The sequence below is a fragment of the Sphaeramia orbicularis genome, chromosome 2 (assembly GCF_902148855.1).
Source record: "Sphaeramia orbicularis chromosome 2, fSphaOr1.1, whole genome shotgun sequence".
Taxonomy (NCBI): Eukaryota; Metazoa; Chordata; class Actinopteri; order Kurtiformes; family Apogonidae; genus Sphaeramia; species Sphaeramia orbicularis.
The window spans coordinates 7,301,772-7,318,259 of record NC_043958.1 but is presented as its reverse complement, the minus strand read 5'-3'; the positions used below and the strand labels follow the sequence as shown (position 1 = coordinate 7,318,259).

At 34.9% G+C, this 16,488-nt stretch overlaps 1 protein-coding gene across 2 annotated transcripts in view; it reads right to left on the bottom strand.

Annotated features, from left to right (window-relative positions):
- LOC115430824 (inactive dipeptidyl peptidase 10-like) overlaps window positions 1-16,488 on the bottom strand; it is a 116,080-nt gene that overhangs the window by 59,210 nt on the left and 40,382 nt on the right. For both annotated transcript variants that reach the window (XM_030151078.1, XM_030151068.1), the window contains exons 5-7: window positions 14,239-14,313; window positions 2,760-2,812; window positions 2,526-2,607 (exon numbers count right to left, since the gene is read on the bottom strand). In XM_030151078.1, coding sequence (XP_030006938.1) covers window positions 2,526-2,607; window positions 2,760-2,812; window positions 14,239-14,313 — 210 coding nt within the window. The remainder of the gene's footprint in view (window positions 1-2,525; window positions 2,608-2,759; window positions 2,813-14,238; window positions 14,314-16,488) is intronic.

The following is a 16,488-nucleotide window of genomic DNA, read 5'->3' as shown; positions in this document are numbered from 1 at the left end:
ACCAATCACAAGTCTGGGGGGCGGATGTTTCACAATGCGTCATACACAGCGACTTCCTTTTGTCGCGAGTCACAGTCAGTTCTAAGTCAGCAAATCTCTTTACAACTGTTGTCGGTTGTTTACTGGATTCAAAAATAAGGATTGAATTACAGATTACACCCTGTATTCTCAAATTTCTCTGACAAAAGCATCACATCCGTCTTATCTGTGATTGGTTTACTGGCCTGTTAGTCCCGCCTTCATATTTGGATTCAAGCCCCATGATTCCAGATGTATTTCTAATTGAGAAAGACGGATGGCTGGCCAGGTTAGTATTTTCCTAAATCTAATTTACTTATCATGGTGATTTTCATAAAAGCTCAGATTAAACTTGAGGGTTATTATATCAAAAACAGAGAAATCTGAGCAAAAAGTGACTTTTTCAGTAAAATCATTAACTGAACATAAACCCAGCGTCTCCATCCACTATCATTGATCCAACTCCATGGGTTTTACTGGTGAATCAATGTTGTAGAAGATGACGGTGTTTCCATGGTAACTACGGAGCCTCTGAATGTCCAAATGGGTCATATCCGATGACCATGAAAAGATGACAAACTGTATTTTACACCTGTTATTTGCATGTATTGACAGAATTAATGGATCGACAGGTATTAGTAGTTTACATCAGTAGATGGTTTTGGTTAAAGTAGATGTTTGGGTCCTTATGGGTTAAGAGCTAAAGTTATTATTCCAAACTAACATTAGGGAAAGTTTTACCATGTCATACAAAGACACCAGTTTTTAGAATTTCCAGTACTGACGAGCATAGCCATTATAGTTAATAAATACAACAAAGAGGAGGAGAAAAAACTAAATTGCTAACTTGCTTCATAAAAGGGATAAAAACTATTTGCAGTTTGGTTTGTAATATTGTTTGCACTTGTAAGTGAAGCATGCAATGTTTTGTCTAGGATTGGATTTAGCAGTGTAGTGTTGTAGGCTATTATTAAGTCAAAATGTTGCTTTTTGCCTTGGATTTACAGAAAGAAAAACCATCTCTATTCAGCAGGACAACAGTATGATTGGATGTTTCCAAACAACTTGCAGACACTACACTTTCCCTTTTTGTTCTCTGTCAGCAAATTGTTGAATTTCAGTTTAGGTGTTATTTCAGACGTGAGCATAATTGGAATGGACAGTACTGTGCAAAAGCCCTACTGCAACATGAGGTTTGATGGTTTAGTAAAGTTCTAATGACAGCACATGCATTATTATCCAACCTGGATATATATGAAGTACGTACAGCAGGTTCAATAAACCACAGTGGTTGTATTTAGTGTGACCTCCCTTTTTTCATGGTTGTTCATGTTATTCAGAATTTATTAAAGGATCATTTGTAGATGTAAACATTTTGATAATGTAATTTAACTTTTTTCACCCTAAAACCAAAAGATAATTTTGGAATTGATATTATTTATATATTATTATGTTATTATTAATTACTGGTATGGCCCATTTCAAATCGTACTGGGAGGATGTGGCCCCTGACCTAAAATGAGTTTGACAGCCCTGCTTTAAAAGAGTGATATTTTGCTTTTTTAAATGGAATTGTGCATTTTAAAACATTTCCCTGTGGTCTACATAAACTGTAAATGCTATGCTTGGGTCTGAATTCTTCATTAATTCAACTCCACAGGTCCATCTTCAACACTATTTCTGAGTAATGACATGAAAAAGGTCGTTTTGAGCGCTGGCCCTTTAAATGCACATGACCACACCCCCTTCCAGGTTGTTGACTGTGTGTTCTGTTCTATTCAGCCACTTTTGTTCGTTAATCCAACCAACTGAACATTTTAGGTAATCGGCTCGAAGTTTGGACATATTTTTAGCTTTTACTACAACCGCTGCTGCTGATAAACAATTATGTCGTACTCTGAGAAATGTTCGTCTGAAGTCTTGACCTTATATGTGCAAATGTCGTGATGTAACTAGTTGTAAAGGTAACAAATTAGGAAGGAATTAAAACAGGTCGTAGAAATCCACTCGATTTTGGCCAGAATGAATATAAAGATAGCTTTGCAGCACCTGGAGGGTTTAAATTCAAACTTTATGAAACAATTAGGGTCCAAATGCACCAATAAATGAAGCAAAGACTAATAAAAGTGGGTTTAGGAAAATATGACCCCTTTAAATGTTTCACCCTTTAAAAAAACACTGACGTATGATGATTTTATAGCTGATTTGTTTTGTGTATTGTACATTTTTGACATGGAGGCGTCCAAAGGGCAGTAAATATGACGTCCAGTTAATATATGCTCTTATTCACATATGACGCTCCATAAACCTCCATTTTTGTGAAAGTAAACCTGGCCCACTTCAGTTAAATCACCTCAGACAGACATTATTTCTACACCGCTGCATGTTTGTCAACTATTCTGTAATAACTGACAGAATCCCCTCGGAGTCTGGTCCTGCTGGAGAGACACAGATTTACAAGAAGGCGACGAACCGAGACACGCAAGCGCATCATGGCCGAGTCTTACCAGCTGTTGTCCTTGTCTTCCCCACGCTGCGTGTTGGAGGACGGCGTTCTGAACCTCCGGAGGATTGAGCTCCCAAACCTCCCTGATACACAGAAACACATTCATATGTCCAGTATTAACCAGCGCCATCTGCTAAAGCCAGTCCAAGCATCATGTGCAGAGTCTCCTTAGAGGGTATCCCAACAGCACAGGGCCCTTCGAACATAACCAAACAGTCATAAAAATGACACTCACCTGGTGTAGATGTTGTAAACAATGTAGGACGCCGTGTAAGAGTATCTGTACACCTGCAACAAAGAGAGACAGCCCGTCATCAAACCTATGTCGCCTAAGACTGAAACCCTGTAGCAACACAAATCAGCAAAAAGCGACCAGAAAGCAACAAAAATCCTACAAATAAGATGAGGAAGTAAGGAGAGTTTTCATCTATTTGTCAGTATTTTATTTTATTTACTATTTAATCTTTGCAAAATTAGTGTGTAACTGTGAATGAATGCATGTTTAGCACAATAAAACCACCAACAAATGGAAATGTACCACACAAATTAACGTAAGACTATTATACAACAGAAATATTTCATATATTTTAGTGTTATTTACATATCTGAGAAGTGGTGGGAAGAAGTAAACACTTACTTAATCCCCTTAACTACAATACAACACACAAACTATATCAATCTGTATTAATGCAACATGTATATACACTATATGGACAGAAGTAGTGGGACACAGTGAATTCAGGTGTTTCTTTTCTACAAAACAATAATGACAAATGTCAGAATATAGTTTTATATTGGGATAAATATTGTATGGTATTGGTTAGTTTTGTTTATATTGTTTTCTTTGGTTCCAAAGATGTTTTTTACGGAAGAGGATTAGGGCAACTGGGAAAAAAAAAATTAAGGTCCAACACATGTATTTTTTTTTTTATTAATATTCTCAGATTAAAGTCAGAATTCTGAGAAAAAAGTCTGAATTCCGACTTTTTTCTCAGAATTCTGACTGTTTTAAATATTTTTTATTATTGTTCTGAGATTAAAGTCAGAATTCTGAGGAAAAAAATCAGAAGTTTGAGGAAAAAAAGTCAGAATTCTGCCTTTAATCTCAGAATTCAGACTTTTTTCTCAGAATAATATGTATTATATATATATACACACACACACATATACACATATATATACATATATATATATATATATATATATATATATATATATACATATATATATATATACACATATATATATATACATACATATATATATATATATATATATATATATATATATATATATATATATATATACATAGAGAGAGAGAGAGAGAGAGAGAGAGAGAGAGACAGAGAGAGAGAGAGAGAGAGAGAGAGAAAGAACCTTAATTTTATTTTTTTTCCATAGGCCTAATCCTCTTCTGAAGTTTTCACTTGATTTCTCTCAACATTGATTTTCTTTCCTTTTTTATTCTCATGACTATGATTTTAAATGTTCTACCTCTAAATTTCTAAAATACTTTTCAGTAAACAATTTTTTTCTACCACAACTAACCATCTACTTTCTTCACATCTCACAAGTGAGGAAGAAAAATATCCCATTAAACTTAAAGGAAATATTGATGTTTATACCTGAAATCAGCATGAGCAGGACATCTTACAGCTGCAGCCACGATGCGTCCCAATATTTTTGTTCAGATAGTTTATAAACATCAATACCATGTAGAAAAAAAAAGAAAGCACTGAAGACAGAAAAAGACATAACACAAAAATGACATAAAAGAGGTAAAGGCATAAGAATTAAAGTCAAACTGAAAAATGTGACATGCATTTGTAAATGACAACACAAAGCAAAATAACATAAAAAAGCAACAACACAAAATAATATAATAAATGTAGAAAGTGAAATAAAAGGTAAATAATGTAAAAGACATGTAAAAGGATGGAACAGGATTAAAATATAACAATATCACGCTTTTTTTTTTCTCCACTGATTTCAGTAAATTCGTTTAATCTGACTGAATATTGTGAGCGTACATTGACTTTCTCAACATTTTACAGACAATAGAAGAAAACAAGGCCGATCCGAGTCATCGTTCAATAAGAAAGAAACAACATAAAAGATGTAACAAGTGAAAGACACAGTAAACAGACTGAAAAACATTAAAAAAACGTCATTACATTTGCACAAACAGCAGTCGGTCTGTGAAGGACATTTCTAACAGCTGACTTTTATACTTTGAGGACATTTTACAACTGACACTGTCAATTTTCCTGCTTTTCCTACTTTTACCCCAGTACCTGGACGAGTACTGGAGGCAACAAAGAGTCATGTCTTTCCACCTCTAGACACTGAAAACACCAGCAGAGAAAACATCAAAAACGCACAAATCTATAAACAAGAGTGGGATGGGTTCTAATTTGCATCCATTTCCAAGTAGCTGAAAAATCTGGATTCATTAAGCTCCGAGGCCGATGAATCCCTGATCCTGTCTAACATTAAACTCTAGTGTATCAGTTCCGTTTTGCCTCGAGCAAATGAAAAAAAAAAGACAAAAACAAGAAGCAAAGACAGATGAAGCCATTAGAATACACAGCGGACGGTGCTAATGCATCTCAAGTCCATGAAACAACTGTGAAAGCCAATATTTGTGTGAATGTTTGTTATACTGCTATAACTGGCAGCATCATGCAAATCAACAGGAAGTCATTTAATTAGTATTAGTTTAAGAATTTATTACTTAATATATAAAGTGAGCCTGTGATGGATCCTTAGCTGATCCTGAAAAAGTGTTCTGATACGTATGTTAAAGGAGTGATATTTTGCTTTTTTAAAAATAGAATTATGCATTTTAAAACATTTCCCTGTGGTCTACATGAACTGTAAATTAAGGATGTGACGATTACCGGTAGAACGATAAACTGCGGTAAAATTCCAGATGGTTTGTATTACCGTTTAAATTCTAATTATCATGATAACCATGTTTGATTACTGCACTTTCAACACACACTTGATATGGAAAATGGTCAAACAATAGCTATAGGGTGCCATCTTTAATGCACATTTGTATGTTTGATGTTTACGTGTTAATTTATTGTTATTTTATTTGGGGATTGTTTTGTTTCTTTCTTTTTTTTTTTTTTTTTCAAAATACAACTTGGTAAATTATTTCAGGTTGTGTATAAGACAAGTATTTTTTGAACATTTCGGGCACATTTTAACAATACTGATAATAATGCTAACCGCGATTATTTTGGTCACAATAACCGTGATATGAAATTTCCACATCGTTACATCCCAACTGTAAATGCTCTGCTTGGATCTGAATTCGTCATTAATTCAACTCCACAGGTCCATCTTCAACCCTATTTCTGAGTAAGTTCTGATCATTATGAGCGCTGGCCCTTTAAATGCACATGAGCTACTTCACGTCCCGCCCCCTCTAGGACCTAAAAAACCTGATTTTTTTTTTTTTTTTAACTTAGCCAAAAATTTTGGGAATGGGAGCTAATTTTGCGAAAAACTAAATCTGTGTCATTCCCAAAACATTTGACCTCGACTATAATTAGTTAATGCATGAATACAAGTGAAAGTTTGCTTCAAATGTTAAGAACTTTCCCCAAGAAGCTCCTTAGATACTGTTAAAAATCGCCTGACACTGAGGTCACAACGACGTTGAACTTTGACCTGTCCTTTTGATCACTAAAACATTTTCATTTCATTCTTGCGTCGAAGTGAATATTTGTGCCAAATTTAACCAAATTCCTCAAGGTTCTTCAGGTGTATCCGAGTCGACCGTTTGTGCTGAATTTTGCAATAATCTGTGCAACTGTTCTGAGTTTTTCATTTTTATGGGAACCAACTGAAACAAAAATCACCACAGAAACTCCATGGACACATTTAGATACTACACTTCCCATGAAGATTTCCAGCAAAGCAACAAGCTTTAAGTCTGTTAGTGTGACTAACATTTGTTTTGGACGTTTCTAATGGATCTCTGATGTATAAAAAGAGATTTAGAGCCATATCTGGATTAGCAACAAATCCGCTAGTTGAGTCTCCCACCACTCAGTCAGGCTTTGGATTTATAGGATTGTGGGAAATGATGTTTTTGTAACAATTACCAAAAACTATTCAACTCCAATTACAATTACATTTTCAAAATTATAAGACGTGTACATACATACATACATACATACATGCATTCAACTACTTTAACTTTAGCTATTTGCTTACATATAGATCAGTTTAAATTAGTTCCCGTTGAGTGACAAACAAGGTTTTTTTTTTTTCAGAAATTAAAGAAATAAGAATCAAAGTCATAATAAAAGACATAGCATTTAATAACCCTGGCTGAAATCCACTAAAATTTGCAAAATGGAATGAACAATTTTTGAAGATAATTTACTCACAGTTTGCAAAATTATGGAAACCGATGCAGGCAGTTCATTTCTACAAGTCTAATATAATAGTATAATATTATAATAAGATTAAGAAAAAGTATGATGACCTGCACTGTTCCACCAAGACCAAGAGAGCTACTGTTTTTTATAATCATTAATACAAAGGAAAACGGTACACTATGTGTATTTGCTACAAAATCAGGAAAAAACATTTTGATTCATAGCATTTCATTAGAGTTTTCTGATGTGAAGGATCATGACTGTACAGTATGTGAAAGTAAATCCATGAATCGGTAAAGTTATGTCAGTATGTCTTAACTACAGTGACTTTACAACTACAAGTGGAAAATATGGGCTGTTTGTAGTTCTGATTTACCAAGTTTAAGACACTAAAAGAGAAAAATTAAGTCAAAATGTTGGTTGGCTGTAGTTTCCAATATACAGTCTTGGGTCAAAAAGTGAAGTTCTGTGAATTAATAAGTGAATGGGTTTTTCTCAAAAGGTCCAACTACCTGCACATGACAATATATTCATTTTACAGGTTGTTTATACTGGAACATTTATAAATCTACAGTATAAATCGACATAAACCAATATATATGTGGAATAACGCTTTATCATATACATTGAAAACATCAGACACTAGCACTTTTGTCATTTGTTTTCAAATTTATTTAATTAAACTATGAAAGATTTCGCATTTTTAATTTCTGAGGCAAATAATTTATTAAAAAAAAAAAAAAAATCAAAACAAAAATGTAAACTAGTGGCATCAGTAATGCTTCTGTATTTTCACTTACAAATGATTTTTCAGGGCTTAAAGGTGCCCACTTAGTTTAAAGTTAGTTGATAGGGCTAAAAAAAAATCCCAACTTTTTTCCCCCCAATATTCCGAACAAGTTACAATTCTAATTTTAATTAAAAAAGAATAAAAAAAAACAAAAAACTACATGAACTGAAGTCAAAGCCTGATTAAAAAATACTCTGTCTTTACTAAAACTATACATCATATCTGAGTGGAGAAACACCTTCATGGTGAATATATTACAAGAAAAAAACTGGTCAGATCTCTGGAACATCTACAGATCTATTGTATAAATGGACATAAACCAATATATATGTGTAATAACACTATAATATACATTAACAACATCAGAACCAGCACTTTAGTCATTTGTTTTTCAATTCATCTTATTAAACTATGTTAGATTTAGTATATTTAATCTCTGAGGCAGATCATTTCTAAAAAAAAAACCCAAAAAAATTATAGACCAGTGTATTGTGAAGCAGTGTGGGATCATGGGAGTAGTTTGCACCAATGCCGCTGATGAAAACTAATAAAACTCAGCAAGAAATCACCTTAATGGATAAATCACAGAAAAATTAAAATGTTATTCACATTACGTTTCACAGTGTATTCTAACGTTAAGCAGTTAAAATCCAAATAAAACACTGACATTTAATTAAACATTACTGGAAACATTTAATTCAATGTAAGTGCATAAATTGACAAGATATACTAGCTGGCTTCACATATTTTTATGCATAAATTTACATAATGCAGTTTCAATTAGAACAAACTCTGGTTGCACATTAAATCTATACAAAGTGAAACCTGTCATATATGCGACTCGTGGCTTTGACTTCTAAATCTAACGTCTTCAGATTAAAAATGCTTGAGAGATACAAAAAAAAAAAAAAAAGTAAAAATCTATTGCCAAATTTGAAGTTATCTCCCACTATTTGGAAGTATCTTAAATATTCTTCGCACAGTTTGTCTCAGTTCTTCCCTGAAGCTGTTTACATTGACTAAAATATTTAAGGACTTCAAGTGCACTGATGCATGTTTCCATCAAATTGAAAACCTTCTTGTTCATAATCTTATAAGCGTACTGCTAAAATCTCACCTAACGTATCCCTGTGACTTCCTTCCTGCCAGGTGAACTGTGCTATATGTGTCCTGCACAGCTGATTTCCCTTCACGCATGGCCGTCCACTTCCTAAAAGAAATCCAATTCTAAATCTTACAAACTGGTGTTAGTCGGTCCGAGGAGGGATTCCGCATCAGCCTGGCGATAAATAAAAATGAAGTGCAAATAACTAAAGCTCAATTTGTCGGAGATGTGGAGTGAGAGATGCAGAAATATGCGACTTAAGTACCACTTTGGTTGTTGTCGTGCATTAGGCGTTCCATCCAAACAAACAGCCCTTAACCCTCAGTAGTCGGGCCGTAGAACAACTCCAGGCTGCATGTCAAGTTTTGCAAAGAGCTCTGAGGGGCCTAAAATCATCATCAACGTCATGTTTTCTTTTCTTTTTATATAAAATTTTCTTGTTTTTTTTTTTTTTTCATATACTTTATTTTTATTTATTTTATCAACAGACAATACACCACAGAAAATAAGGGTCACTGGTTGAACACAAAATATTTAAATGACACAGTAGTAATTATGCTTTGTTTTGTTTATTCTCCAGCCATTTTCTCCAGCGCTTTATGAAGATATGTTCCGTGATCCATAGGTAATAAGCCAATCTTTCCATAGAGTAGACGTCCTCTATTATAGCCACTAAATCCTCACAGGGTTTTGAACCAGTTCCTTGTAATGGCCTTTTGGGAAGCAATTATAGGAATTTTAAAGAGGTATTTGTCATCTTTTGCTAATGTTTTGGTTTTAATGTTATATTCCAAATAAAATAATCAATCAAGTGATTATTTTTGGTCATTTCTGAAAACATCATATATGGAGCCAATCCTGCGCCTCAGTGAGGTCAAGAAGCATGTTGGTTTTTATAAAACTATACAGTGATTCAGAGTAATTTTATAGACATTTTGAAGCTGCAAATAGTGAATATGAGTGATTTTTGTCAATTTATGACCTTAGTTTTTATTAGTTATTTATCATTTTGTCATACAGAACATAACAAACAACAATCGGCAACAGATAAGTCACAGTCTAATGATACCAGTTAGACCATCGTTTTTCACCCATTTTTTCCTTTTTAACCCTTTTGTATCGATGTTTTTTTGTTTTTTTAAATATCATAAATGTGCACCCCAGCATTCCTGTTCGAGGGAGTTTAGTTCTTAATTTTGTATTGTAAAAATTACCTCTTTTGTATTTCTGAGAGAGGACCAATCATCCTTATTTATATTATCTGTGGAGTCATGGACGTATCGCTGTGTGATTCAATTGCAATTTTCAGATGAATGGATGAGAATGGCGAATTGTTATGTGAATAAATATGTGAACCATGGAAAAATACTAATAAAAAGAGTATTGGAAAAAAAAGGAAATACCAATCAAGTTACCTAATTAATCTAACTTTAGAGCAGCAGTTTATATAGCATTTCACAGGACTATGAGACAAACCACACATTAATTATATTTAAAGAAACTAATCCATTTGCCCCATCTTATGATGTAAAGTTCAGTTTGCAGCTACATGTCTTTACTTTTAGTGTTTGCTTTGATGTTTTATGAGAGGAGGGAGGCTGTTGTCATGCCAACCGACAAGGAGGTAGATGACGATGTCCAATAACACACAACGGTTGAAATTTTGAATTTCAGAGTATTTTAACAAGTGCCGTATAAAGGGTTATGTAAAACTGTTGTCTTCTTATCTAATTATTTCTTCTTTTCTCTTATGATGTTCAAAAATCATCCCTGTGTGGTGTATCTGTAACTTTATACATTTATGTCTGTTCCTTCTGTAAAATACACCTTATCTCACTGTGAGGAAATGTAGATGTTTGCTAAAAACTACAAACATCCTGTACAAGCTTCCGTTAATAAAAACAAATCTTTAAAAAAATAATAAATAATACATTGTTGTTTTCTAAAAATGACAGGAAATGACAATGAATAATGATATTTCAATCAGTCAATCAGACACACAATCAGAAGTCAATGTCAATCAATCAGTTAATCATTATAGACTGGTATGAACAAATAAACAAATTATCAGCTTAATCCAGTCGTATAGAAAGCTCTAGCCAATGGAAACTCAGAGAAGGGGGGCGGGGGGGGGGGCGGGATGTGTGATCACACATCTTCTGCACAAAACAACCATATGGACTGATATATAAATTATTTATACGCATGTGTTTTTTTATATTAATAGAATGCGCCTGCACTGATTTCTAGAGGCCACAGCATAGTTTAAATGCCTATGGTTGCAGATACTGTCCACTGCAGGACGTTTGTCTCATTCTGCAATATTTCAGAACCTAAGCCCGGATCCATGTGTTTGCAAACAAATCTAAAAATCAATGGAGAAGCGGTGGCTGAAAGAGGAGCGTCACTGTGGACGAGTGAACATTCACACAACATACTGACCAACACAAGGACTGAGGTGGGAAGGACAGAAGGAAGAATAAAAACAAACCTGGATAAGAAATAGAATTAAAAAAAAACCTGAATAAATACACTGTAATGTCATTTTAACCCAAGTATCTGTACTTTCTACTCTGCTCTATTCAAGTGTTCTTTTATCTATTATCCATTGTTTTTATTTTTTAACCATTGTGCGCCTTCATAACATCAGAATACTTGGAACAATCAAACACAGATAAGATGATCCACTGGTTAACCTATCAGCACACAACATGTACAAAAAGGTAACAAGACAAAAATATAGCAACATAAAAATAAAAGAAAAAAGTAAAAGTTTTGAGATAAAAATGTAAAAAAAAAAAAAGACAGAACGTCATTTTCAATCTAAATAAACAGAAAATAATAATACTAATTCTATTCTGATAATAGCTTTCACATTATATTAATATGACGTATTAATGTGAGGGTTCCGTTCACTTCACTTTTAACATTTTGACAACACTTTCGAGCCTGGACTTTTTCACTTTAACTGCAGTAAAGAATCAGTGCTTCTACTTTTACCAGGGTTTTTCAGGGTTTGTGCAGGTTTCAAGTTAAATTTAAGCCTTTTTTAGACATTTTTAAGTCTACTTTTACAGAAGTTAATGCCCATTTCACAGCCTATTTCACGGCCGTACTAGCAAAAATTCGTGACTCCTTGAATTCAGGGAAAATGTATTTATTTAGTCCAAAGTTCCAAGTTGAACTGATTTCTTGAACAAGGCGCAGCGAACTTCAAACACGTTCCCCTCCAGTCGTGTCAACCAAGTGGAGAATGATCTTTTCCCCAACCAGGCATTATTACATTTGCACTTCCTCATGCTTACGTTTCACTCGTGAGCTGTCCTTTTACCCATAAAAACCCAAACATCCAAAACCATCTACTGATCTAAACTGTTAATCCACTAATCTTACCAATCCATGAAAATAATTGGTGTTAAATGCAGTTTGTCATCTTTTCATGGTCATCAGATATGACCCATTTGGATGTTCAGAGGCTCCGTAGTTACCATGGAAACACTGTCATCTTCTACAACACTGACTCACCAGTAAAACCCATGGAGTTGGATCAACAACAGTGGATGGAGACACTGGGTTTATGTTCAGTTAATGACAGATTTGACTGAAAAAGTCACTTTTTCTTCATTTTTTTTCTGATTTGATACAATAACCTTTGAATTTACTCTGAGCTTTTATGAACATCTACATGATCAGTGAATTAAATAAAGGAAAATAGATGATTTTCACAGGAAAAAATGTAAAATACAGAGGATAAAATTATAATAAATGGTGATAAATCACTTAGAAAAGGTTAAACAGAGAAGAAAATTAATTTGGGAACTGCCACAAAAGTCACACTGGGTCTTTATGGGTTAAAGTTCCTAAATTCCACTTTCTTGGGTGATGCACATGTGACCAATGGCTGCACATGTATTGAGCTGAATGTTCTGTGATCATTTCTCACTGGGGGCTGCAAAGTTACTGATAATTGGTTCCTAATTTCAAACTAAATTGTTGGGTTGGAATGGGTGGAGCTGAGTCGACTAACGTTACTCTTTTTGCGGCTTGGACATTTAACAGACACATTTAAACACAACACAGCGAAAGCCTGTACAGCAACATAACTTAAGACCGACCACAACAAATTTAATACCTTTTAAAGACTTTTTTATGGCGTTAAATGCAGTTGTACGCTCAAGACTTTTTAAGACCCGGCAGGAAGGAAATCACTGCCATGAGATATTGAATAGTTATATTTCATAAACGGAATTTTTTCTTGCTGATTTTTCTTTTTTAATATTTTAATTTCAAATTTTTTTTACGCATAGTTTCATAATCTGAATTCAATTATTCAAAAAAAAAGTCAATCATAATCATGCGTCGCACCAAAGATCACATGACGCTCAGGTAGTGGCGCACATATGCGTCAATCTAATGAATCACCGTGCCTGCGCCGCTACCTGAAAATCACGTGATCTTCGGCGCGACGCATGATTAGGTGAAGTTTTGATCTAGTGGCTCGTTACTCCATTGGTTTTGCCTGGTCAGAGTGTTCCTGCTATATTGAATTTTTTTAGATCGAATTTGACACACATTGTATTTGAGAATATTGAATTAAAAAACTTTTTTTTAATAATTGAATTCAGATTATTAAACTCTATGTGTAAAAAAAATTGAAATTCAACTATTAAAAAAATCCACTATAAAAAATGCAATTTACGAATTACAACTGTTCAATATCTGATGGGACAGATTTACTTCCATACAGGAAGCCCGTTTTTACACATGTATCTGTACTTCTACTGCAGGAAAGCATGGACTTTTGCCACCTCTGCACAGGGACACACAAAGCCACAAAGCACAAGAACAAATCTGAATAAATCCACACCTGTTCAGTGCAGGTGGAGTCATTTGTTTTCAGACTGTGCTGCAACTTATGCATCCACGTACTGCCAACAGTTGGTGCACGCTCCAACAGGCGGTCGCCGTTCCAGCCTCCGAGAGTCAAATCATCCAAAGCTTGAGTGTTAAGCTTTTAAGTTCAAGTCAATTCCAATTTTGTCACTCTTATTATCAAAGTAGCAAAGCGCTCTACGGCGAACAAATCAACTGGAATATAAATAAAAAATGCATGAAAACACACGCCCGAAGACACAGACCCACAGCTTCAGTGTGTGTTTTAGTGTGAGGGTGTGTCGGTGCATGCAGATGAGCGAACGGCAGCACTCCTGGGTATTACACAGGAGCACAATGTAAATGACAGCCTGCCAGGAAATAAACAAAGGGACGAGACCGGCTCGTAACGTTCAACATGATCCGCAGCTCGTGTGGCCTCAAGAAGGACGTGCAAGAAAAAACACCTATTTTCTTCTTGTGTATCCAGGCTCTGCAAACAGTTGATTCATTGTGTTGAGCTGAGGACACGTTTTAATTGGAAACTCACCTGCTTGACATCATAAGCAAAAAGAGCATACTTCAGATCTGCGGAAAGGGAGTACTTGGCCACTTTGAAAGCCACCTAGAAAGAGATAAAAAAAAAAAAAAAAAGAAGAAACGGAGCAATTGAGTTGAAATCAGGCTGGAAAAAGGAGCTGGAACAGAAGTTATTAACCCTTTAACCCCTGAGACATTATTCCAGGTAAATGTGTGTCTGTTTCAGTGTCATAAAAGCTGCTGTGAGTGTGTGCTTGTGTTGTTTTTCTTCAGTGGTTTTGCTTTACTGTGTGTTTTAGGCTCAAAACAGCGTGGAATAACATAAAAAGAACTGTAAACTGGAACACATTCAACAACAAGTATTTAAATTTTGGCCCAGTAGTTTTTGCTTTGGGGCTCCTTTTTTCTAAATCACCAAAACTGCAGAACTCACTGCCTCCTGACTTGCAATTCCTCACAGACCTACCCCTGTTCAAGTCCAGGTTAAAGACACACCTGTTTAGACTGGCTTTTAACCCTTAGCACTGAGACACTTTTAGGTTTTAATCTGTGGTCTTTTTCATCACTGTGTATTGTGTCCTATTGTTTTATGCATATTTATGGTACTTGACCAAACTGTTTCTATCTTATAATTTAATCATGCTTCTAGATGTAAAGCACTTTGGGCTTCTTTATGTTGTTGTAAAATGCTATATAAAAAAAACCCCTTTGATTTCATTTGGTTTAAATGAGTCCAGCTGCTTTTTGACACCTGGTTCGACCACAAAAAGCAGTTACAGGGTCAAAGGTGACCGTGCTTTCTCCATCAGGGCCACTCAACTTTAGAACGGCCTGCCCGAGGAGATAAGGCTTGCAGAATCAGTGACATCTTTTAAATCACTTCTTAAAACACATTTTAACAGACTTGCCTTCATGTGATGTTGTCTCTTTTAAATGTTTGAATATTTAATTTTACCCTGTTTGGTTACATGCAGTAACTTTTCAATCAAACCTAATCTACTTTCCATTAAAACTTTTCAAGTTGGAATTACTATTCACCCAGAGAGTGACTAGATGCCCCCCCATCCCCTAGCTGGTTTTAATTACCTACTTTGATCGTATTTATTTTATTGCAAATCCAGCAGTGGTCTTTTTTGTGTGTGTACGTGTGTGTGTGTGTTTTTTTTTTTGGTTTTTGTTTCTTTTCCTTCTGTATTTGTGTTTCGTTTTATTCTGTCTTTTCTTTCCAGGTGGGTGGGAAGGGATAATGGCTTATTATAGTTCATCCATAGAAGCCATTTAGGTTAGATTAAAATTGTTGCTCAGGATACATTGTATAAAGACAACTGTCTACTACCTTTAACTAGAACACATGGAAATATTGTACATGTTAGATATTACCATGTGTGTATGAAAATTCGATAAAAAGATTTATTAAAAAAAAAAAAAAAACTTTTCGAGTGTGTGTGTTTTTCATAAGTTAGCCACAGCCCGGCTAGTTTTAGTCCTTTCCTCCATCTTCTTGAGGCTTCATAATAGCATTTCACAAATGCAAACACTAGGATTTTTGCCATAAAGTAACAGGTCATGATGTTTTCTCTTTGTACTTCTTTGCCTGATCCTATTTCTAGTTTTTATCCCATGACTGTGACAAAAATGCAGTAGGCACAAACTAATTTAGCAACTAAAGGCCATAAAACCACGAGGGAGCTGCTGCAGGTTTTTGACATTTTGGACGAGGACGTTTGTGGACGACATTTCCAAAATGTCTAGACTGACTTTTCAACTGTTGTGTGGTGAGACTGAATAACATCTGAGGCCTAAGGGAAAAAACAGCTTTTCTTTTTGATGTTTTTTTTTTTCCCCCTCCACAGCTTTTGGGTACTTTCTTTCAATTCAAATGCCTCTTTCAGCGCCTGAAAGCATTTCTTTTTTTTTTTTTAATGATTACCAATTTTCTGACTGTGTTTTATCTTGGAGCCTTCTTTTTTTTATGAAGTGGAGCTGACTAATGAAAGCTTTGCAGCCAAAATAAAACACACAACTTCCAAACTCATTTGCTGAATTCGTAGCATTTCAGTCTGGTTTTGTTTTTTAGAGGTGAGCTCTTCTGCTTTTTTATCTGTGTGCGGCTGCTGTATGAAAAACTAATGCATCAGAGGATTGAAGCTGTTGAGAGAATTTAAAGAGTTGGTAAGCTGTCTGTGGATGTTGCTGCTAGTGGAATTAGCCGTTTTGGGAGGTCACACTTCCAGCTTCCTAAATACCAGGCCACCTCTGC